Here is a 25,519-nt window from a genome sequence, read left to right as displayed (position 1 = left end):
CTGAGGCTCAACCTGGACCCTCTGAACCCGATCAGAACTGTGCTCCGGTCACATCTGGTTCTGAGAGCTGAGGGAGACAGCACGCAGCCTTGGTGTGGCCCTCAGAATGCCTTCTACGGCCTTCTGGGAAGACCTCCCCAGCCCTCAGAATACCCTCCAGATAGAACAGGAGCACAGCTCTGGTAGTATTTGGAGGGTCTGGTTGCCTCACCCATGGATTTCATTATCCATGGGTTTTGGCATCAGTGGGGGTTCTGGGAATGGAATCCCTGCAGATGTGGAGGCATGACTGTCTAGGGCGGTGAGTTTTTTGCAGAGTTTCCGTGGCTCCCCTGGCTGGTTTCCATGGCTCCCCAGTGAGCCACGGCTCAGTGTGGGAACCACTGTATTAACGGTTTTCTCTCCTGAAATGCAATTTTGATGTTTTATTTAAAAAAAACTGTAGAGTACAGCAAGCATTATTCCAAGGAAGACAGAAAAAGAAAATGTAAAAATCCAGATAGCTGGTTATAGGAAGAGAAAGCCCTTGTGCATGTGCAACATTCATGTCAGCTGCAGCATCTTCAGAATCTGCAACACACATTGGCTCTAGAATGTGTTGTCCTAAGACAGGGGTGTTGGACATGACATGGGCCAGATATGGCCGTGGAAGCACTTTATCCAGCCCACATGATAACTGGGCTCTCCCAGCACCCCCCACCACCATCAGCTGCTGAGCTGCGAAATGAGGCACTGGCAGAAGTGGCACTACTTAAAGTGCTGCTGGGAGAGCCAAATTATCATGTGGGCCATCCTTTCAGCATACCACGGTACCACTCCACTGAGGTGTCATTGTGCTCCACCCTTTCAGCACTGCTGCTTTTCTAAGGCGCTGGGAGAGATGGAAGGAGGCCGTAGAAGGTGAGGAATGGTATAGGGGAAGAGGCAGACCAAGAGGGGTGAGAAAGCGGAGACACTGGGAGAACCCAGTTGTCACAGAGGTTGCCCTTTCAGCAGCACTGCTTCTGTTGAGCCATCAGTTGATGAGCAACTATCAGCTGCCAAACTGCCTTAGCAGAAGCAGTGCTACAAAAGGGCGGTTCAAGTGGTAATTGGGTCCTCCCCCGTCTTGGAAAAAAAAAATCAGATTTGCATATTTTCTCTTCTGTTTATAGCTAATTAATTCCTAAGGAAAATATGCTTATTTCTGGTCATTTCCTGCTTAATGACATCACTTCCAGCCCTCAGAGGTGCCATGAATGTTATTTGGCCCACTCTATGAAGCAAGTTTGATACACCTGTCCTAAGAACTAAAACAGTGCATAAGAGACCCCTTGCAAAGATGTCATCTTTTGGTCAACACTCACCAGGGCCAAACTACATGGTACTTAAGCATGTCATTAAAAGTGATGTGCTTGGTATTTTTCTGCAGGAGGAGCAAGAATCAGGACCATTTCCTGGGGAGAGGGAGGATTTAATTCTTTGTTCCCATAATGTCCCATTCTAGATCAGCTCTACCTCCCCTCCCAAGAGCTGCTTTTTTCCTGAGGAGACCTCCCATTTGTGCCAATGTAATTTTTTGGGTTGCTTTGTTTTTTTTAAGGCAAAGCACTGTGGGGCAAGCCCTCTTCTCCCTGCATCATAGTCCTATCTGAATTCCTTTCCCAAGCAGCTCCTATTTTGGGAGGAGGGGGCAACCAAGCACGTAACTTTTAATGACATCCTGAATGTCACATGTAGGATAATGGGTAGGATTTCAGTGGCTGGTATTTGTTTCCTAAGTACCTACATGCAACTAAACCAACCAAATCTTTGTCATTCCAAGTGCTTTTAAAAACCTGATGTATGACAGCTCATAGAGGCTAGCAATGAAATCTAACTTAGGGCGCAATCCTAACCCACTTTCCAGCACCGACATAAGGGTAATGCAACTTCGAGATAGGGAACAAACATTGCCAAACCTTGAGGAGGCCTCCTTGAGGAGGCCTCCATGACTGCCCCCCAACTGCAGGGTGCAGCACAAGCATCACTAAGCACAGCTATGCCAGTGCTGGAAAATTGGTTAGGATTGCGCTCTTAATTTAGCAAGTGAAAATGCAGTTGGACAACACCAAATAATAATTTTTATCTGTTTCAGGAAATACTTCCATTTACGTAGTTAGTGTATTTGGGCTATTTAGTTCATGATCTTTAATGCTCCTGTATAAAAATACAACTTTTTGTAAACCTCTTGAGTTCCATAAATATTGTAACAAATCCTTTTGATGTGGTTTATATAGGATGACAAAAAAACTCTCACAAAATGGTACAATAAGATGGTACAATACAACAGAATATAGCCTAAACATTGTTCTTAATATTTTTTCTCTGGTTTTGCAAAGTGAGCATTTTTCTCTTTCCTTGTTCACAATGGACAGCAGGTTCCCACATTACGTGAACCAGCAAAATGAATGAAGTTGCAACAATGGTGACAAACAGTATAATCTTAACTATATTGTCTCTTCAATTGCACTAATTTTTGAAATTGCTATTTAAACAGGTAGTATTTAACTACAGATTTATTTGCTTATGAGCTAAGTTTCTCCCCCAAGGTCTGCAACCCTCAGTTTTTGTTTTAATTTTTGTTCTTGTCTTTAGTTATATCTATGAAACCCCATGGTTAAGGGTTGTATGAGGAATGAGCAGATCTGTGTGAAAATGAGACATAACTGGACTTTTGATTATATTGCATATGGACTTGTGTAAGATTAATCTTAAAGATGTCTATATATGTCTCTGTGTTTGTATCATGAAATGGTACTTGGATTTTTCTGAACAAGTGGTTTTAACACATGTAGCAACAATTTGACATTTAAGATTGTTTCCAGTGAAATTAAAAAAAAAACAAAACCATTACCCCTTTCCCTAATTAAACTAAATCATTTTTACATTTTAAAAAATAAACCACACAGTAAATTTAGGTGAAAGTTTATCACTATGTATTCTTTTTATATAAAAAGCACTTTCATAGTAACATAGCATGTGGACGAATTTTAGATTCTCATATCTGTCACAGTCTGTAGCAGGAGTGGCGTAAAATTTTCTTGTTATTTACCTGTCTGTCCATGGATAATCTGATTATATAAATGCTGAATCAAAGCACCTTATACTATTGCTGCTTCAATTTGCTTGTAATTGCACCTTTTGTTATCAGCACATTTTTTTTAATTGAGTATTCTTGTGTGGTAAAATTTGCTTCTTGTTGGATTAAATATTTGACTTTGGTATCACCCACTTGGTTTATATTTCAACTTTACATTATAATTGTGAATTCAGTGCTTCAGAAATAAAAGCTACTTCCATTTGTCTACATGGATTAATTTATATTCCCCTTTCTTCCAACATTTGATAAGTGGGAGTAGCGGCCACTTGTTAAAACTATTATTTTGAATGTATGCCTATGCATACTTACCTCGGAGAAAGCCCCATTGAACATAGTGAGACTTGCTTTAACTAAACATGAGTTGCACTGTTAGATCACAAAGGACTGAACACTGAGTTAAGTTTCACTGAGATCCAGCATTTGTCTGCTTTATTTCCATTTATATCAGTTGCTCTAACTTGCTGGATTGCACCCTTAATTATTACCATGAAATTTGGTTATTAAAAAATGTTAGGCAAAGTTGATAAGCTTTCATTTAGTCTTTATTTCAAAACATGTACCTGTATTGGAAATCCAATTTGGAAAATAGTACAGTAGTCTACTGTAGTCCACACACACACACACACCAAATTTACACAGTAGTGCTTTTTTCAGCCATGGTTGTTATCCATTTTACCCTCATATGCATTCAAAAAAAAATATATAAATGCAAGACAACCTTCCCACCATATTGTGCTGAGTCAGTGTTCTTTTCCTGCAGCAGCCCATTAGCACATTACAATTTTGGAGGTGGACTTTTGAGCTTTATCTATATACTGACAACGGAAAGGAACTAAGCAGAATTTCCAGCTGACAAATGGATCTGCTTCCAAAGTCTCTTCTGTTACCTTAAGATGCCGACGTCGCATCCAGTATGTGATTGCAATCAGAAAGCTGTTGACAAAGTAAAGCCAGGGAACATTCATCTCTATGAAGGCAGGAATCTGAGCACCAAGTAACACAATGAGCATTTGAAGGAGAACAAAAGGAACCCAGGTACTGATAAAGCAGATTAGAAGCCTCGCCAACAGATGCTTTGCACAGTCTCTGGGGCTGCACTCTGGATCATAAGGGAAAAACAAAACTGTCTCACTCTCATAGGTAATTACCTTAACTGACTGCACCGTGTCTACAATTTCTGACCAACACAGTATAAGAATTAGACACATAATCATCAGCATACCGAGTGAGAACCAGTAGGTTTGACTGCTGATGTAGAAAGGACAATTGTATGCCGAATTGTAATGGTTTACGTCGAGTCCTATGGCACTTCCTGGGAGACTAAGAACATAGCACAGTGCTGAAATCCATGTGAAGGCAACAGTGGCTGTGTACAACCATCTCCGACACACAGCAGCAGAATTGAGGGGTTGAGTAAATGTGAAGTAATAATCCAAGCCGGCCACAAAAAAAACAGGGTAATGTAAGATCCCATAGGTAAAGGCTGTGATCTGAGCCAAAAGGCAGGTGTGATATTTGGTAAACCGGATACCCAAAAGCATGAAATTCTGGAAATGGGAAATGAAAGACATGGTCACCAGAAGCACCAAATCGAGGAGGGCTAGTGAAATGCAGAAATAGCCCATAAAACTCTGGTGCAGATTCTGTCTTCTGACACATAATAGAAATACATTGAGCAGGACTTTCCCCGTCATGATGAACAGAAGAACTCCGCTGGCGTCAGAGGGCTGGAAAATGTGGCCATTGGGAAAATACGATAAGAAACTGTTCTCACAGAAGACCATCATCATTCTTACAAAGGGAGATCAGCACTACTGATTTTTACTTCCAACTCATACCTAAAAGAAAAAGAGACCAGATTTAATTATTTGGTTGTTACAGTTGGATCCTTATAATGCATGACAAGTGAGCCCTTCCCTTCTGTACCATGTCTTAATATTCTTGGGTGCCTATGCTGGCCTGAGAACAGATCTATGGAGGAAAGGTCCATCACATGTTTGAAGCCGTGATGAGTGTATGCAACCTCCAGGTTTTAGAGAGAGCCCATCTCTGAATACCAGGTGCAACAGGGAGTGGCAACAGGATACAGGTATCTTGTTGTCTGCTCCATGGGGCATCTGGTGGGCCACCATGAAATACAGGAAGCTGGACTAGATGGGCCTTTGGCCTGATCAGCAAGGCCTTTCTTATGTTTTATGACTATTACTTTGCTTCCCTCTCTCACCAGGCTCAAGGTTGTGTAGACACCGGATGAGTCATCTTGGGTTTGGTATAAATACTATTGGGAAGGGTCAAACCATAAGTGGTAGAACACATACTTTGCATTCAAAGGTTCCCATATTCAGTCCCAAGCACCTCCAGTGCTATAAAAGATTTCTGCTCCAGTCTGTCAGGAGTCACAGCCCATTGAAATTAATCCATGAATAAAAATGATTAAAATTAAAAATGACTGTCAAAATGTCTGGGCTTCAACAGTTACAACCATTCCTAGCCAGCCTTCCTACTGGAATTGGCCTGTGCCCATTGGCTGGGCAACCAAGTCTACCTTTCTAGGTAAAGGGGTGGGATGGAGTAGCCAGGTGGTTCTCTTCATACAATCAAATGACTCCCATGACCAGTGGCATGGCTAGAGGGGCTGCAAAGCGCTGCATTTTGCAGGGAGGCTCACTGTGGCATGCAAGCAGCCCCTCCCCATTCCTTTTGGAGCCATTCTGGGCAGTGGGAACAAAACAGAGGCATTTACCTAGGTCCACTTGCACACTGTGGTGAGGCTCCTTGCAAAACTTAGTGCTTTGCACCCCCTCTAGCCACACCACTGATCATGCCATCATCAGACCTAGGTTCCTCAAGGTCAAGCACAAGGATGTTTGGAATGTTTTGCCTGATCCGCCTTTGGATCCAGCTACTGGTTAGTGGAAAGCACACCCGTTTAGACTTCAGTAAATGCAGAAAGCCAGTACAGCAGCCCCCCATCTGTGGGTCCAGTTTCTGCTGTTTCAGTTATCCGCCAATTGAAAAGTATTTTTTTAAAAAAATTCTGCATTTTACCCTCACTCTGCAGTCTCTCTCTGGAGTCTCCAGCATGTTCGGCTTTCCCCACTTTGGCTGGAGACAACTCTGTGCTCAGCTCGGCACTCCCTGTGCAGAAGCCCCTGGGAGAAGCAGCCAGGGCTGGGCAAAATAGCCAGTGGGAGGAGGGGAAGCAGAAGTAGCAACAGGAAAAGTTGCAGGAAAGCCCAGCTTGGTTTCACAAGTGTCACAACCTAACTTGTGGGCAAGGAAAAGTTGCCCAATTTAAGTTGTGCAGGCAAAATGCACAGTTAAGTTATACCTGGGCAAACAAAACTACTAGCCATAGTTTTGGGTATCCATAGTAGATTTTGGAACGTATGCCCCCGAGGATGAGGGGGGGGGGCACTACTGTATTCCTTGGATACCATAAGCAGCTAACAATACAGATTGCATTTCTAGCTAGAAGCATTTAGGGAATTGTTTTGCTGCCTTTTCCACTGCAAGCTACCCTGCAAACTTCCAATTTGTAGCAAACTCTCTCAAGCTCACTCAGGTGATCTGCAAGCAGGGATGGATCCAGTGTTTGTGTTTGGGGGGGGGGGGATGAGCACTAAGTTAACTCCAGAGCCCAGGTAAACCAGGCAGGTAGATCTGGGTTCCTGGTTTAACTTAACAGCCTGGTTTAACTTAACAGCCGTGGCTGTTTGCTGGGCAAGTAGACCTGGGCTCCTGCCTGAACTTTGGAGCCCAGATCTACCTTCTGGGTAAACCAGGGCTCCCAGCTGAACTTGTGGCCTCCATGGCCGAGGCTTGGTAGGTAGACCTGGCAGGTAGGTAGACCCCCAGGGCAGGTAGACCTGGCCTTCCACTCAGACCTGGGCTCCCGCCCAGCAGATCTACATGCTGGGTAGACCAGGGCTCCCAGATGAACTGGCCTCTCTGGCCAAGATTTGCAGGACACGTAGACCTGAGTTCTCATTCCAACTCTGCTCTTTGGACACCACACCCAGTGGGCATTTGACTGACTTTTCTCCCCATCCCAGCAGGTGCCTGTCCCTGCTGGTGTGACAGTTTAGGGGGAACCACACACCTGTGTGTGTGTCTCTTGGCTCTACCCCTGTCTGCAAGCCTTAGGTCATACCTGAAAGCCTGTCTTTGACCATCTCCTATTGCTTACAAACATACTGGTGTTATATTGAGGTCTACTCAAGATCAAGTCAAGATCAGGTCAAGAGTTGCAATTGCACAGCTGATGGGGCTCAACTGCCATCTCAATCTCTTAGCACTTAGTGTAGGTGCTCAGTCAAACTATGCTGCAATGCTGATCCCACAGGCCAGGACAGCAGTATTAGAAATAGTTATATATCACTTTTCAACAAAAAAAAAAGAAGCTCATAAAGCAGTTTGCAGAGAAAAATCAATCAATTCTCAGTTCCAAAAGGGCTCTGTCACCTGGGCCCAGCCCTGGTGGCCAGGAGTTCCTTAGGAACGGGTCTACTCAAGGGTAGGGGCTTCCTCGGGGGTAAGCCCCAAGTACTATCAGGACTGGGACACCAGGCAGAACACCTACCTGGGAGTAGGGCCCAGTAAGAGCTGGGAGCAACAAGCAGGCACGTGGCCAGAAGGGGTGGGGCTGGGCAAATCTAAGGCTGGCTTCATAAGGAGCCTGGGAAGCAAAGAGGGAGGTGGTTCCTCTCCAGAAGGGAGTAAGGCCAGGGGGAAGACTAAAGGGGAGAGCCTCCCCTGCCTGAGTGGGAAGATTGAGGCCTCCAAAGGGATTGGGCTTGTTTCAGCCCTGAAGAGAGGAGGCCAGAGAGGAGAGCTCCCTGACCCTGGACCCACCTGGGGGCGATGCCAGGAGAGCTGGGGTTACTGAGACCAGGATTCGCAGCCAACTATACCCAATGGCAGCCAGCTGATTGGAGGGCAAGCGTAGAGGTACTGGGGGTCCACCCCATGCCAGTCAGTCTGACCCTGACCAAGAGTGCTGCAGCCCTTGTGAGCTTCGACCCCTGGGCAAGAGACAACAATGGGAGAGCTTGGCCTGGAACTGCAAGGGGGCGGGAAGGGTTGGGGCAAGATGATGGCATGAGTCGTCGTAATGTACGGTGGCCTGTGAGGTAACTGGCCCCATGAATATAAAATGGCTGACACTAGTAAACAGTCTGTGTAGAACAACTGTATCTGCCTCCTGTCCCTTATTCCACCGCTGACCACCCTTCATCAAGCAGGTAAGCCCCCCTGCGCTCGGTAGCAACCCCAGGGGTGGGGCCTCCTCCTGCCATGTACATTACAGGCTCACAATAGAAAGGTGCAGCAGGAACACCAGCAAACAGCCAGTAGAAAAGACACTATGCTGGGGTGAACAGGGACAACTGCTCTCCCCCTGCTAAATAGAAGTGGAGCACCACTTGCAAAAGAGCCTCTTTGCCCATTTAGTAGGGTAAACAGCCATCACATAGCCAGTGTTCAACCAACTCACTGACTTGGGTGGAGGTGCAGGCACAGTCTTATCCAACTAGTCAGCAGCCACAGCTTTGAGTCAGCAGGAATGAAGTCAATGGCATTAACTCCTGAATAATACAGCTTTTATTCAAAGAGAGAAATAGTTCCAATCACCTCTGCCTGAAACAGCTGTTTTCAGCCACTCTTGCATCAGCATTCCCATTGTGTCTTTTTTATTTTCCTATCCTGAGCCTCACTCTTACACTTTAAAATGCTATGACCCAGCCTAAAAAGCTTGAGCCACAGTGAAACTCTGTTCAGAAGGTCAAAGCTCAAGCCATTTTGTTTTCATCGGTTGCTGCTCTTAGAACAGGGCTTCTCAACGCTTGTCCTCCACTGTACCATTTCACATGGCCCACCTATTCAAAATCCCACCAGAAGTAACTGGCAATGACATCATCACCAGTTTCTTCTGGGTAGGGAGCCCAAATGCGACACAACCAACAGGCAAGGGGCTCAGGGTGGATGGCAGGGCTTTTTCCAGTGCAGAAAAGCATGCTTTGGAACTCTGCCTGCTAAACTGAGCCTCCTACGGCTGTTTGTTGTATTGCATTCCTGATCTTGATACCGCGTGGCAGATGTCTAGGGGTCTCCCAAGTACCACCAAATACCCATACCACACTGTCTTAGAGTAATGCCACTTCATCAAGGGACTGAAAATGGAGACACTGGTGTATGTTATTGTGAAGAACAGGTCAAAAAAAAGTCACTTGACTTGGGCCTGACACCATCTTGTAAATCTACAGCCAGGGCTGGTTAGTGGACTGGGAAAGAGGCTTCTTATCTCGAATCTCACTTTGGTAGGGCGAGAGGCCTCATAACTTGCTGGACGTTCAAGGTCCTGCTAATTAGGAATTGGCTACAGTTGCAATTCTCCAGTTGGGAGGAGTCAGAGTGAGTGACCAACAATAGCTTCAGGTGATGAGATCATTTCCAGAAGTTTTAACAGGACTGAAGCTCTAGTTGGGTAAGTGATAATACAGTCGGCAGGAGGTGAGCTGCTCTTTGCCATTCCATTATGGATGCCTGCTCATATCAGCCATTGTAGGACACACAGAAGAGTGACCCTTTGCTTCTAACAGCTAGTCCTCCAGCCATTAGGAAGCTGAAGTCCTACAGCAGCAGTTCCCAAACTTGTGAACTTTTGTTGAAAAGCGATATACAAATACTGTTGATGATGGTGGTGATGGGTCTGGGGGCACCATCGCCAAGTTTGGGAACTGCTGCTGTAGGACTTCAGCTTCCCAATGGCTGGAGGACTAGATGTTAGGAAGGGTGGCACCTACCATAAGGCTGTTTGTCCCGATGACTTGCACACCCACCTGTCTGAAATGTTTGATCAGTCAGGCAGAGGTCTGCAAGAACTTGTACTCAACTTTTGGCTTTTGCCTGGGAACTGTGCCCTGCTCTCTCATGGAGTGTTAAGATCCCTGAGAGGGTAGGATACAACAAACGCACACAAACCAATTGGGAACATGCATTTCTGATTCATGGGGGAGGGGGTGTTTGGCCAGTGAACCAGGAGTGTGTAAGATCAGTCAGACAGACCGTGGACCATGACACTTACTTACCTTGACGGCAAGACTGTGCATGCTCCGTCCCACCTCTATACAGTACACCGGTGTAGTACAACATCTCACTCACTATCTCAATTTTCAACCTTTTTTTAAAGCAAGTTTCTAGTTCTCTTGGTTCAGAGAAGAGTTACAAACTGCATGTCATCTTAAATGTTCCTAACACATAAAGAGTGAACAGGAACAATGTGATGAAAGAACAATGAAAGAAGCCAACACAAACTAGGGCTACAAGCTAATCTGACCTTCAGAAACATTCCCTTACTCACACAAGGAGTACCAGACACAGCCCTTTATTTAAACTTTGCCTGTACTATTTACCAAGTGCACCATTTTTAGAGGGCATTCCTACTGTTCAAGGTGCTTTATGTGTGTGTGTTGTTGGCAACCTTCAGTTTTGAAAGACTATGGTATCGCGCTCTGAAAGGTGGTTCTGGAACAGTGTCTAGTGTGGCTGAAAAGGCCGATTCGGGAGTGACAGTCCCTTCCACACCGGGAGCAAGTGCAGTCTGTCCCTGGTCTGTTTCCCTAGCTATGGGCCTTCCTTCTTTGCCTCTGTCTGTTGGCCAAGTGTCTCTTCAAACTGGGAAAGGCCATGCTGCACAGCCTGCCTCCAAGCGGGCCGCTCAGAGGCCAGGGTTTCCCACCTGTTGAGGTCCATTCCTAAGGCCTTCAGATCCCTCTTGCAGATGTCCTTGTATCACAGCTGTGGTCTACCTGTAGGGCGCTTTCCTTGCACGAGTTCACCATAGAGGAGATCCTTTGGGATCCGGCCATCATCCATTCTCACAACATGACCAAGCCAATGCAGGCGTCTCTGTTTCAGCAGTGCATACATGCTAGGGATTCCAGCTCGTTCCAGGACTGTGTTGTTTGGAACTAATGTTACACCATCACAATAATCCTTACAGTACAACAATTCTGCAAGGTCCACTTGTAACACACACAAATCTGAGATGAATTTTAACACATAAGTACAAAAGTACAGTAACCAACTTCACTGCTGGCAGGCACATTTGATAAAGAATGAAACTGGTTAACAAATCAGAGTGAAACTCTTGTGAGGTCTCTGCACTCAGAGGTGCTCTCTTCCCTCTTTCACAACACTAGAACCAGGGGACATCCACAAAAATTGAGTGTTGGGCAAGTTAGGACAAACAAAAGGAAATATTTCTTTACCCAGCAAGTAATTAGTCCATGGAACTCTTTGCCACAGGATGCAGTGATGGCATCTGGCCTGGATGCCTTTAAAAGGGGACTGGACAGATTTCTGGAGGAACAGTCCATCACATGTCACAAGCCATGATGGGTATGTGCAACCTTCTGTTCTTAGAAGTAGGCTACCTCAAAATGCCAGATGCAAGGGAGGGCACCAGAATGCAAGTCTCTTGTTGTCTTGTTTGCTCCCTGAGGCATCTGGTGGGAGACTCAGACACAGGCAGCTGGACTAGATCCAGCAGGGCTCTTCTTATGCAAGACCTCTTATGTAAGACCGTAGTCAGTATAGCAATAGGATAACAATCTCTGAACTCCTTCAACTTCCATTGTGTTTACATAGTCAAGGAGTGAATAAAAAATTGAAGTAAATAACTCAAGTTTGGTTATAATGAGCCTCCTTAAGTAAAGCAAAAAGTTCGAAGCTCTCTAGCTTCCAACGTGAACATTGTATTGGCAACCTTCAGTCTCGAAAGACTATGGTATCGCGCTCTGAAAGGTGGTTCTGGCACAGCGTCTAGTGTGGCTGAAAAGGCCAATCCGGGAGTGACAATCCCTTCCACACCGGGAGCAAGTGCAGTCTGTCCCTGGTCTGTCTCCCTGGCTATGGGCCTTCCTTCTTTGCCTCTTAGCCTCAGACTGTTGGCAAAGTGTCTCTTCAAACTGGGAAAGGCCATGCTGCACAGCCTGCCTCCAAGCGGGCCGCTCAGAGGCCAGGGTTTCCCACTTGTTGAGGTCCATCCCTAAGGCCTTCAGATCCCTCTTGCAGATGTCCTTGTATCGCAGCTGTGGTCTACCTGTAGGGCGCTTTCCTTGCACGAGTTCTCCATAGAGGAGATCCTTTGGGATCCGGCCATCATCCATTCTCACGACATGACCAAGCCAACGCAGGCGTCTCTGTTTCAGCAGTGAATACATGCTAGGGATTCCAGCACGTTCCAGGACTGTGTTGTTTGGAACTTTGTCCTGCCAGGTGATGCCGAGGATGCGTCGGAGGCAGCGCATGTGGAAAGCGCTCAGTTTCCTCTCCTGTTGTGAGCGAAGAGTCCATGACTCGCTGCAGTACAGAAGTGTACTCAGGACGCAAGCTCTGTAGACCTGGATCTTGGTATGTTCCGTCAGCTTCTTGTTGGACCAGACTCTCTTTGTGAGTCTGGAAAACGTGGTAGCTGCTTTACCGATGCGCTTGTTTAGCTCGGTATCGAGAGAATGAGTGTCGGAGATCGTTGAGCCAAGGTACACAAAGTCATGGACAACCTCCAGTTCATGCTCAGAGATTGTAATGCAGGGAGGTGAGTCCACATCCTGAACCATGACCTGTGTTTTCTTCAGGCTGATTGTCAGTCCAAAATCTTGGCAGGCCTTGCTAAAACGATCCATGAGCTGCTGGAGATCTTTGGCAGAGTGGGTAGTGACAGCTGCATCGTCGGCAAAGAGGAAGTCACGCAGACATTTCAGCTGGACTTTGGATTTTGCTCTCAGTCTGGAGAGGTTGAAGAGCTTTCCATCTGATCTGGTCCGGAGATAGATGCCTTCTGTTGCAGTTCCAAAGGCCTGCTTCAGCAGGACAGCGAAGAAAATCCCAAACAAGGTTGGTGCAAGAACACAGCTCTGCTTCACTCCGCTTCGGATGTCAAAAGGGTCTGATGTGGAGCCATCGAAGACAACAGTGCCCTTCATGTCCTTGTGGAAAGATCTGATGATGCTGAGGAGCCTGGGTGGACATCCAATCTTGGGGAGAATCTTGAAGAGGCCGTCTCTGCTGACCAGGTCGAAAGCCTTTGTGAGATCTATGAAGGCTATAAAGAGTGGCTGTCGTTGTTCCCTGCATTTCTCCTGCAGTTGTCTAAGGGAGAATACCATATCAGTGGTGGACCTGTTGGCTCGGAATCCACACTGCGATTCTGGATAGACGCTCTCTGCAAGTACCTGGAGCCTCTTTAGTACAACTCGGGCAAACAGCTTACCTACAACACTAAGGAGAGAGATGCCGCGGTAGTTGTTGCAGTCACCCCTGTCACCTTTGTTCTTGTACAGCGTGATGATGTTTGCATCCCTCATGTCTTGAGGTACTCCACCTTCTCTCCAGCAGAGACAGAGGATTTCATGCAGCTCAGTGACGATGATCTCTTTGCAGCATTTTAGGACTTCAGCAGGGATGCTGTCTTTTCCAGGTGCCTTGCCAAAGGCAAGGGAGTCCAGGGCCACGTGAAGTTCTTCTAGGGTTGGTTCACTGTCAAGCTCTTCCAGCACAGGCAGGCACTCAATGTTGTTCAGTGCTTCTTCGGTGACTACATTTTCTCTGGAATATAGCTCAGAGTAGTGCTGCACCCAGCGTTCCATCTGCTGCGCCCGATCCTGGATGACCTCGCCTGTGGCAGACTTCAGAGGGGAAATTTTCTTCTGTGTTGGACCTAGGGCCTGCTTGATACCATCATACATCCCCTTGATGTTGCCCGTGTCAGCTGCTATCTGTATCTCGGAACAGAGCTGGAGCCAGTAGTCGTTAGCACATCTCCTGGCAGTCTGTTGGACTTTGCTGCGAGCAGTTCGGAGGACCTGCAGGTTGCGCTCACTGGGACAGGCCTTGTATGCTGCTTGAGCTCTCCTCTTTTCCTCAATGACTGGTGTCAACTCCTCAGAGTGGGCTTCAAACCAGTCTGCCGCCTTGTTGGTCTTCTTGCCGAATATGGACAAGGCGGTGTTGTAAACGGTATTCTTGAAATGTTCCCATCTGTTGGATGCGTTTGCGTCGGCCGGGCCTGGAAGAGATTCCTCAAGCGCTTGTGCAAATTCCTCCACTTTTCTCTGATCCCGGGTCTTGCTGGTATCAATGCAAGGTCTTCCTTCCTTTTTCGTGTGATACAGTCGCTTTGTTTGCAGTTTCACTCTGCTGCACACCAGGGAGTGGTCAGTGTCGCAGGCAGCACCATGATAACTGCGTGTGATCTTGATGCTGGGAAGGCTGGAGCGTCTGGTGAGGATCAGGTCGAGCTGGTGCCAGTGCTTTGATCTTGGATGTCTCCAAGAGACTCTATGTTGGGGCTTTGTGTTGAAGAACGTGTTGCTGACACAGAGACTGTGATGACAGCAAAACTCTAGCAGGCGTTGGCCATTTTCGTTCATCCTCCCAGTGCCAAACTGACCTAAGCAAGTGGGCCATGAACTGTTATCAGCACCAACTCTAGCATTGAAATCGCCGAGGATGAACAATGGCTCTTTTACAGGGATTTTCTTGACAGTGGTGGCCAGGTCATCATAGAATTTGTCTTTGGCTTCTGCTGGAGACGACAGAGTCGGTGCATAAGCACTGATGAGAGTGATAGGTCCTGCTGATGACTGGAGCTGCAGGGACAAAATTCTTTCACTTCCCACAGTAGGTGGGATGATGGATTTCAGCAGGGTATTTCTGACCGCAAAGCCAACGCCATGTTCCCTGGTTTCGTTTGGTGGTTTTCCCTGCCAGAAAAATGAGAAATTTCTCTCCTTGACAGATCCGGAATCTGGCAGCCTAGTCTCTTGAAGGGCGACGATGTCCATCTGCAGTCTGCTCAGCTCCATGTCGATGACAGCTGTTTTGCGTGCGTCGTCTATTTCTTGCAGGTCATCAGAGAAGCCAGGTGTCATTGTCCTAACGTTCCAGGTGCCCAGCTTTAGGGCAGTAGTTTTCTGTTTTCTGTTGCATGGTGCAGAGTTGTCGATCCGCTTGTCGGTTTTCACCCTAAACCCCACGCACCCCATGAGGTTAACGGACCGTGGCGAGGCAACACCTTACTGGCTGGGGACTGCCCAGCTTAAGACGGGCGGTAGCTGCCCAATGAGATGCAATGATCTCTCCCACCGTCGGAAGCAGCCCCTGGCATCATGCTCTACGCCAATCGAGCAAAGACGCCAATCGAGCAAAGACTCTGAAGAACCTTAGTGACTCCCAGTTAAGTTTAGAAAAACCGCTCCCTGCCCCGCAGCAGGTGAACACAGCTATCACATTGCTGCCCTCTTCCCTTCCCCTCACATACAGACAGGGACCCCACAATCCAAGTAGGACTTTGGGAACCACTGCACTAGCATATAAGATTTGCTAGAAATATATGCAGTGACATAGATTTTAAAGGATGTCTTTGTTGAAGTTTGGTTTCTTAGGCCTCTTCATAATGCACGGTCCCTCTCTTCAGTTCACTCAGCAATTATTGTAAAGATTGCTGTGTGTTGGCTTCTTTGCTGGTTCATTTCTCATACTGTGTGAACAGCCCTTCTGGAATGTGAACTTTAATCTCTCCTTTACATGCATGGGCTTGGGATCTCTTATTTCTTGGACTTTAGGAATATCTGTGAAAAACTATTGCCTGTCCTAGTGTTAAAAACATCTATACTTGTAAACGTGCAGGAGATTTTTCTAGACAGCAGGAAGGCAAATCCTTGCAAGTGCTAAGATTGTTTGTATGAATTCTCCTTTTCTCACTCTGCACAAATGCAACTTAATGTTTTCTTATTAGCTATTGTGTTACCTTGGACAGATATACTTTTAATATTGTGCTTCTTGGATGATAAATTAAGCCTATGATGTTGATTGAATTTTTATTTGATACATATTTTGGCAGCATTTCCCAAACTAGGATGGGTTGTGACCTGGTTTTTGATGGGTTGCAGCCCATGGCAACCAGGAAGCTGGTGGGCAGCATGGTGCACAGTGTGGAAGTTTCTTCTGGATCATACTAGTATATGACCTGTATCATTGGCCACATTGCACCACATCACACCCCAGGCTGTCCTGCATTTCCTGGTCATGGTGGGCCCATGACTAACCAAAAATTGGTCACAACCCACAATATGGGATCACATAGTATTACAGGGGCATGGCTTGGGAAATGACACAGGTTGCATGCCAGTGCAATTCAGAAGTGGCTTAGCTGTCATGCTCCGTAATGCTCAGCGGTCTGGCAACCAACTGCAGGTCCACGACTCACTGCGTATGACTAGATGGGTCAGGAAGCCTGAAGGTTTGGGAACCATTGTGTTATGTGTTTTTAAATGGCAGCATGAGGTACTTTCTATGGTGCTTGTGTTTTCTGGTAGCTCTCATAGATCTAAAACACTTCCACTTTTCACAAGTGTTGCTAGTTCAAACCAGCTCCCAATCTTTACGAGTCTCAATCTGTTGTTGTTTATTTTCTTTATCTTGGCAGCTGGAAACTACAGCTGCTTCCATCAGAGAGCAAGCTGGTATAGTTTATACCACAGCCCTGGGGAAGACTTTGATTGTTTCACTTCTGGGCTTTATTGCTGGAAAGTTTTCAGTTCTTTAATGAGGTACTTGCTTCCCTGGCTTATTCTATGTGATGTCTGAACACTGAACAGAGTTGTCAAGGACGTGACCCAGTTTCTTAGATGTAGGCCCACTGGCTGGAAAGGCTGCAAATTGGAGGTACCTACTGATGAGTAGGACTGCTAATAGTGGGTGGAATGCATCACCCTGCTCCTGGAACACTTTCTAGCTAGTTTGAGTAACTCCACCTTCCTGTTTCAAGTAGCAAACAGAAGCTCTTGTTGCCAGTGGATATACGTAGTCTTTGTTGGTGCAAACTTCAAACATACAAATAGCAGGGGAAGAACACTCTAGGATGAACAGAAAGGTTACAAAGCTTGCTCTTTTCTGCGAAAGGAACTGGATGGTGTGGGTACATAATTAGATAGCTGTAGTGCTGTGATGAGAGTACACGTTTCAAGTACTAGGCATTCTCGAATGTAGGGCAAAAAGACTAAGGACGTCTGTTGAGTACCCTGAAGCATGGGGTTCTAGCAGTGCAGCATGTTTTAGTGGTCACAAAGTGCAATCTGCCATTCTGTGCAGCCAGGCCATCACCGCAAAGTGGTGGGTGGCTGTATGCACATGGCCTCCATGGCCCTCAGAACACCCCCCTAAGGCATAGGGAGCACAGCTCCTGTTGTCTCCAGGTCACAGGTGCCCAGACCCATGGATTTCATCATCCGCAAGTTACAGTGTCTGCAGGGGTTCCATCTTGTGTCTAATGTGAGATGCCCTGTACACAATTTTGGCTTTACAAGCCAACCTTGCATAAGATGTGGTCAACTACAGTGGTACCTCGCATAACGAATGCCCCGTGCAGCGAAAAACCTGCAGAACGAAAGCGGTGTGCGAAGTTTGGTAACTCGCATAACAAATTTTTATGACTTATGCTTTGCATAACTAATTTTTTTTTATTGTCCTGGTTTGTTTTAAGGGGGGCGGATCTTCATGTCCCTTTATGATCCCGTCCATCCTAGTAAGGGGCGGATCGTCATGTCCCTTTATGATCCCGTTCACCCTAGTAAGGGGCGGATCTTCATGTCCCTTTATGATCCCGTTCACCCTAGTAAGGGGCGGATCGTCATGTCCCTTTATGATCCCGTCCATCCTAGTAAGGGGAGGATTTTCATGTCAGCTTGCTCCCAGGAAAGTGTGCACAGGATTACAACATGAACATATGTAATTGCCTTTTACCTAATCAAACCACTGGTCCATCTAGCTAATCTACACCAACAGGCAATAGTTCTCACTTAGAATCCAAAGGAGGAATGATGTGTCCATGGAAACAACAAGATACACAATTAGAAACTCATTTGTTGGGTTCTGTGGCAGCAGTTCTAAATACCATATAGATAAGCCACCAACCATTTCACCAGAACAGTGGAAACCATGAATGATGCTCCAGTTGCACAATGACTTTCCTAAGAAAATGCACAGCACTCTTGGATCATGGCATTATTTTTTTTAGGTTTCACTCTGTCACTCCAGAACATGCCAACAAAACAAGTAAGAGCTAGGCTATGTTGACTTAGTCCATGTGCTTCAAAATCCTTCAGATGTGGGCACCACAAAGGAGAGAAGTCAACAAAATAATATATATGACTCCATATATATTGACTCCATACAGTTCTGACAAACACAAAGGAATGGAGTCCATAAACTCTGCAATGATTCCACAGTTACAAGCAAACCTTTTCAGGTGGCAGCTGCTTAAAAAAAATCTGACCACATCTTTGCACAATTCTGAGGACAAGCCTTACAGTGAACAGCTACTCAGAAATTGAGAGATTCTCAGAAGGACCAGATCAGACGGAAAGCTCGTCAACCTCTCCAGACTGAGAGCAAAGTCCAAAGTCCAGCTGAAATGTCTGCGTGACTTCCTCTTTGCCGACGATGCAGCTGTCACTACCCACTCTGCCAAAGATCTCCAGCAGCTCATGGATCATTTTAGCAAGGCCTGCCAAGATTTTGGACTGACGATCAGCCTGAAGAAAACACAGGTCATGGTTCAGGATGTGGACTCACCTCCCTGCATTACAATCTCTGCGCATGAACTGGAGGTTGTCCATGACTTTGTGTACCTTGGCTCAACGATCTCCGACACGCTTTCTCTCGATACTGAACTAAACAAACTCATCGGTAAAGCAGCTACCACGTTTTCCAGACTCACAAAGAGAGTTTGGTCCAACAAGAAGCTGACGGAACATACCAAGATCCAGGTCTACAGAGCTTGCGTCCTGAGTACACTTCTGTACTGCAGCGAGTCATGGACTCTTCGCTCACAACAGGAGAGGAAACTGAATGCTTTCCACATGTGCTGCCTCTGACGCATCCTCAGCATCACCTGGCAGGACAAAGTTCCAAACAACACAGTCCTGGAACGAGCTGGAATCCCTAGCCAGTATGCACTGCTGAAACAGAGACGCCTGCGTTGGCTCAGTCATGTCGTGAGAATGGATGATAGCTGGATCCCAAAGGATCTCCTCTATGGAGAACCCGTGCAAGGAAAGTGCCCTACAGGTAGACCACAGCTGCGATACAAGGACATCTGCAAGAGGGATCTGAAGGCCTTAGGAATGGACCTCAACAGGTGGGAAACCCTGGCCTCTGAGCGGCCCGCTTGGAGGCAGGCTGTGCAGCATGGCCTTTCCCAGTTTGAAGAGACACTTGGCCAACAGTCTGAGGCAAAGAAGGAAGGCCCATAGCCAGTGAGACAGACCAGGGACAGACTGCACTTGCTCCCAGTGTGGAAGGGATTGTCACTCCCGAATCGGCCTTTTCAGCCACACTAGACGCTGTTCCAGAACCACCATTCAGAGCGCGATACCATAGTCTTTCGAGACTGAAGTTTGCCAACTACTGTGCGTGGTGAAGGAAGTGGTTCTAGCATGAACACACACAAACTTTGAGGGGTCAAGAAGTTTGCAAGCCTTGTGCGTGGTGAAGGAAGTGGTTCTAGCATGAACACACACAAACTTTGAGGGGTCAAGAAGTTTGCAAACCTGCCCTAACCGTTGTAGGCATTTTCAAATGCATGCTTTCATCACACCGTGCGAACCACTGGGGGAAAGCTCACACAGCTCACTGGTAAAGCAAATGCTTTGCATGTGGACCAATCTGATAGCTTCAAGTGTTGTGTCAGGATTGGAAAAGATGCTGCCTAAAGCCATAGAACAGGGTTGTAAAACATAAGGCCCAGGGGTTGGATGCGGCCTGCGGAAGCTCTTTATCCGGCCCTAAGGCTCTCCCAACACCACCATTAGCTGCTCTCAACTGCTGAGCTGAGGTGTCACTGCAGACAGGGTTGCCTGCGAGATAATTGGGCTCACCCATATCTTGAAAGTGTCTTCAAGATTTGCGAATTTCTCTTCTGTCATTTGCAGGTGTGTGAAAAAAGTGAGAAAGTGAGCGAGTTTAAAAAAAGTACTTATTTCTGGTCATGATCTGCTTAATGATATCACTTCCTGCTTAATGACATCAATGCTCTCAGCAGGCATCATGAATGCTATTTTGGCCCGCTGTATGAGATAGACACCTCTGCCTTAGAAAGCCACTGTCAGTCAAAGGAGCAAGTAATGGGCTAGTTGAATAATTGGCTTTGCTCAGGTGTGAGGTTTCTTTTCAAAAGCCAGGGCAGAAACCAACACATCAAGGTCGTTTTCATTTATGAGCTTCATTTATCTTCAGTCTCTCGTTTCAGTATTGGTGCAGACCTCTAATGCAAACAAACACTGATCAATACAGAAAATTGTATTGATCAATACAGAAAATCTTTCACACTGCAGAACAACTGAAGCAAGAACCATCTTAAGCCTCATTGAAAACCAATCAATGTATGCCAAGATCTAGGACATGCTGATACCTTCAGATCAATTAGACAAACAGTGGTCAGATTTGTCTATTTTGAGTGGAAAGGCGGGGTAGAAATGTTAGAATGGAGTGATCATGGCAGCTTACAGCATAATAGCATTTCAATTAAAAAGCAAACATTAACATAGCTAATAATTAACAAGTCAGAGAAAGGGAGAAACATGATGTCTAACACATCTGCAGAAAACAATCAAAAGCAAAATGAAGCTCTTGGGGAGCTGCCATTACTAAGCATGTCTTGTCCCTTTCCCTTGTTGTCGCCAACCATACTTCTGATGCTAGTGGGACATGCAGAAGGGCCTCTCTCATAGATTACAATGGATGAGAAGAATATTTGAGAGGAAATGACCCTGAAAGGTTAACCCTGATCTTAAGCTGTTGGGCAGCCCAATCCATACGTGCTACTGTACAGGCTCATGCCCCCTGCACCGGCTCCCAAGTGTCGCAGATGTGCCATAAAGCACATTTGTATTGATTTGGGAGGAAGCCACACCAGCACGATGACATGCACCGACCTACTGACACTGGCTCCAATCCCCATGCAGGCCAGCACAGGTGAGTGTTGCAACAGGTGGGGTAGGGATGGGAGAGGGTGACAGAAGGGCGTTCTGTTTCTGGGCGGGGGAGGGTGGACCTCCAGCCTGCTCCTAACCTGTGTGGGAAACAGCCTGACCGTACCGGCACAGGTTAGAATTGCGCCCTAAGGCGCACTGAGCACTTCGAATCGCACTCAGAAGCAAACCAGCAGCTAATGCGGTTGGTTTAAGAGGAATATAATGTGCTCCCCAAAAAAACAGCTCTGGTCTTGTTCTATTCCACATGGTAAGCTACAGCTTCTCTCACGTCCCACTCACTAGCAGAGGACTGTCAAACTCGTTTCATAAAGCAGGTCGAACTTAGCATACATGGCACCTGCTGAGGAACAGAAGTGACACCCTTAAGCAGGTGATGACCAGAAACAGGCACTTTGTTCTTACCTAGGAACTCATTTGCTGCAAATGAGAGAAAATATGCATATCTTGATCATGTTTTCAAGATATGGGAGAGCCCAATTATGATGCAGGCTGCTCTTTCAGCAGCACCGCTTCTGCCTAGCAATCTTTCCTCTAATTTATTTCCCTACCACATGGAGCAGTTAACCACCAGACAATGGCCAGCCTGACAACTACAATGAGCGCACCACCCACATCTTCCAATCTTCCTTCAACCAGCGCTCACTCACTAATGCTGCCTCCCTCCATCACCACATCCTGGTCTCAAGTGACCGACTTCCTTAGAAGCATCACGTCTGCCTCCTCATCTGGTTACCAAGCACCACTTCTATCAATGATCTGCACATATTGCCTGGTTTCCCTTCAGCAGATTCCAGCAGGCAAGAGGGAGATAAGACAACTTCGGGGCCAGGCATCACCTTGCAGTTCAATTATCACAAGCCCTATGAGAGCCAGAAAAGAGCTTCCAAGGCCCACGGCAGGTCCATAGGCCTTACGCTTGATACCCTGGCATTAGCATCTCCTCACTCTCAGCTCAGCATCCACTTTCAACAATCCATGATCACCAATACTTTCCATGCCAACACTTCTCTGCTCATCTGTGGACACGGGAAAGGTGGAGATTAGGTTAGGGCAGCTTTTTGGTAGTCGAAGAAGTAGAATGGACCCTTTGACTTACCAATGGCATACCTGGGGGGGCAAGGGTTGCAAATACCCCAGGTGCCAGGCTTGGGGGGTGGCACCATGTCACCATCCACTCCCCCTGGCTGGGCCCGGTCCCCCCCCCCACTGCACTCAGTTTAATGTCGTCTGCAAACTTAGCCACCTCACTGCTCACCCCTGTCTCCAGGTCATTTATGAAGAGATTGAAAAGCATCAGTCCCAGGACAGATCCTCGGGGCACACCCTTTTCACCTCTCTCCATTGTGAAAATTGCCCACTGACACCCACTCTCTGTTTCCTGGCCTTCAACCAGGTCTCAATCCAGGAGAGGACCTGTCCTCTAATTCCCTGACTGTGGAGTTTTTTCAGTAGCCTTTGGTGAGGGACTGTGTCAAACGCCTTCTGAAAGTCCAGATATATAATGTCCACAGGTTCTCCTGCATCCACATGCCTGTTGACCTTTTCAAAGAATTCTAAAAGGTTTGTGAGGCAAGACTTACACTTACAGAAGCCATGCTGATTCTCCCTCAGCAAGGCCTGTTCGTCTATTTGTTTTGAGATTCTATCTTTGATGAGGCATTCCACCATCCTACCCGGTATAGATGTTAGGCTGACTGGTCTATAGTTTCCTGGGTCCCCCCTCTTTCCCTTTTTAAAGATTGGTATGACATTTGCTATCCTCCAATCCTCTGGCACCGTGGCCATTTTGAGGGACAAGCTGCATATTTTAGTCAAGAGATCAGCAACTTCATTCTTTAATTCCTTAATAACTCTTGTGTCGATGCCATCAGGGCCCGGTGACTTACTGATCTTTAATTTATCAATGAGGTCTGAAACATCTTCTCTTTCAACCTCTATCTGACTTAATTCCTTGATCAGGAGGGACCGTTCCGGCAGCAGTATTTGCCTGAGGTCTTCTGCCATGAAGACAGATGCAAAGAACTCATTTATTTTTTTGCCATCTCTAAGTCTCCATTTATCTCCCCTTTCCCTCCCTCACCATCCAGAGGGCCAACTGTTTCTCTGGTGGGTTTCCCGCTTCTAACATATTTGAAGAAGCTTTTATTATTTCCCTTAATGTTGCTGGCCATGCATTCCTCATAGTCTCGCTTGCCCTCCCATATCACCTTCTTACATTTCTTTTGCCACAGTTTATGTTCCTTTTTATTCTCTTCATTAGGGCAAGATTTCCATTTACGGAAGGAAGCTTCCTTGCCCTTTATGGCCTCTCTAACTTGGCTAGTTAGCTATGCGGGCACCCTCCTGGACTTAGTGGAGCCCTTCTTCCTTTGCTGTATACACTTCCGCTGGGCCTCTATTACTGTTGTTTTAAGCAGCCTCCATGTACTCTGTAGAGATTGGACTCTTTTTACCTTCCCTTTCAACCTCCTTCTAACCAGCCTCTTCATTTGAGGGAAGTCTGCCCGTCGGAAGTCAAGGGTCTTTGTGAGAGATTTGCCCGGTATTCTTCCCCCGACATGCATGTCGAAACGGATCACAGCATGATCACTGTTCTCCAACGGCTCCATAACAATGACATCTCTTAACTAGGTTCTGAGTACCGCACAATATTAAATCCAGAGTCACCTGTCCTCTGGTGGGCTCCATGACTAGCTGCTCTAAGGTTTTTGTTTTAGCTGATTGTGTTTTAAAAACACAAAAGCTGTTTGTGTTTTAAAAACATTTTAGGTGCTAGTATCTAATTTTTTGTAATGCATTCAAATGGCCAGCAGAGATTTTCAATGCCATGCCCAGGCCTTAACACACTTTTGAATCCTGCAGATCTGGTGTTCTGACGTAGCATGAACACACACGTACTCAGATACATGTCATTGCTAGACACCAAACAGGCTGCAAATGGGAGAAACAGAAAAAGCTTCAACAAAGAAAGCAAAACCCTAAAACAGGAATCTTATCACATCTGGAATGAACAGAAACAAACCGCTTCTCAAGATGCAGGAATAAGGAAAGGAAGTTAAATAAAAGTCCCAGCACAGAATCAGAGAACTGAAACCTACAAATTTAAAAAAAAAAAAATCACTCTCATATACCAAACATGAAAGGTTTTTAATATGACTGTCTTATTATATAAAAATTATAATAAAAGCTTTCTTTGTTAAAACATGTAGAGCTAATGGAAGACTACAAATATTTTTTCTGTTTTAGGTTCTAGGCTACTATTAGAAAACAAGTCATCTCTACATTGGTGGGTTGTTCTTGTTCCAAATTTCAGTATAACGTTGAGTAAGGCAAAAACCCCAATAATCATGTTGCAGTCTATGCAATTTTCTAGAAAAATAGGCATCATTGTTCAATTACATCTAATTCTTAGAAATTGACCATAAAGTAGATTACATCTAATATGCCTATGATGGGGACTATCAAATCTAAGTAAAATATTACGGACATTATTTTTTCTAAACAGAGAAGTCACCTTCCAGTGACCAGATTCGTTGACCAAAACTTCCAAATAGCAGATGAAATGAAAATCTGAATGAATGTCAAACTGAGCATGAATAGATTTCTAGTACTGACCCATTGATAAAACTGATCCAAACTAGCTAGGTCTCCCATCCAGATTAAAAAGAATATCCTCAATATATCTATCTGTACCAGTAATTAGTAAAGGCAAGATATTGATTAGGTGGCCTTGCTGTACGCAGGTAAAACAATCAGACCACTTAGTAAAACAGTTTGAGTACATCATAGTAATATAGTATGCAATGATGTAGAGCCCCTTTAAACACTGGACAGAATATACATATATTGCCAGGGGTTTGCCCTTTTAGGCTCTTAAACATATTCATGCCCATAGAGACCAGATTGTACTTAGCAAAGAAGTCCAGTGGATACTGAAGCTAAGCCTACAGTCTTATATGTACATACCTGGAAGTAAGTTCCACTGAACACAGCAGGACTTGATTCTGAGCAAATCAGTATAAAATTGTTTTAGATTGCTTAGGACCTCGAGTTAAAATGATTTAGAGCCACACTCTGTAGCACGATTTAGTCAAAGCATGCCTTCTAATTAATCAAGCGGCAAAACACTTTTGTGTTTCATCATTTTTTTTTTTTTTAAATACAGAGGCCGTCTTCTGGAGTTTTGTAAGAAAGTCAGGGCCAAATCTTATCCAACTTTCCAGCCTGGTGTAGCAGTGCCAAATGGGTGTGCACTATAACCTGCACTGGAACGTTGGATAGGACTGGGCCCACAGTTCTGTAGGAAGAACTCTGCTGTCTTCTGGGTGTGAATGATTGTTTT

The 25,519-nt window shown here is 45.9% G+C and overlaps 1 protein-coding gene across 3 annotated transcripts in view; it reads right to left on the bottom strand.

Annotated features, from left to right (window-relative positions):
* Positions 1 to 3,685: 3,685 nt before the first annotated feature.
* Positions 3,686 to 25,519, bottom strand: part of GPR160 (G protein-coupled receptor 160) — a 59,131-nt gene continuing 37,297 nt past the window's right edge. For all 3 annotated transcript variants that reach the window (XM_066621787.1, XM_066621784.1, XM_066621785.1), the window contains exon 2: positions 3,686 to 4,959. In XM_066621787.1, the coding sequence (XP_066477884.1) occupies positions 3,889 to 4,911 (1,023 nt within the window). In that variant the 5' untranslated portion in view covers positions 4,912 to 4,959 and the 3' untranslated portion in view covers positions 3,686 to 3,888. The remainder of the gene's footprint in view (positions 4,960 to 25,519) is intronic.

This window comes from Tiliqua scincoides, chromosome 3 (genome assembly GCF_035046505.1).
Source record: "Tiliqua scincoides isolate rTilSci1 chromosome 3, rTilSci1.hap2, whole genome shotgun sequence".
Lineage (NCBI taxonomy): Eukaryota > Metazoa > Chordata > Lepidosauria > Squamata > Scincidae > Tiliqua > Tiliqua scincoides.
The sequence above is the reverse complement of the archived record's forward strand: the minus strand, read 5'-3'. Positions and strand labels throughout refer to the sequence as shown.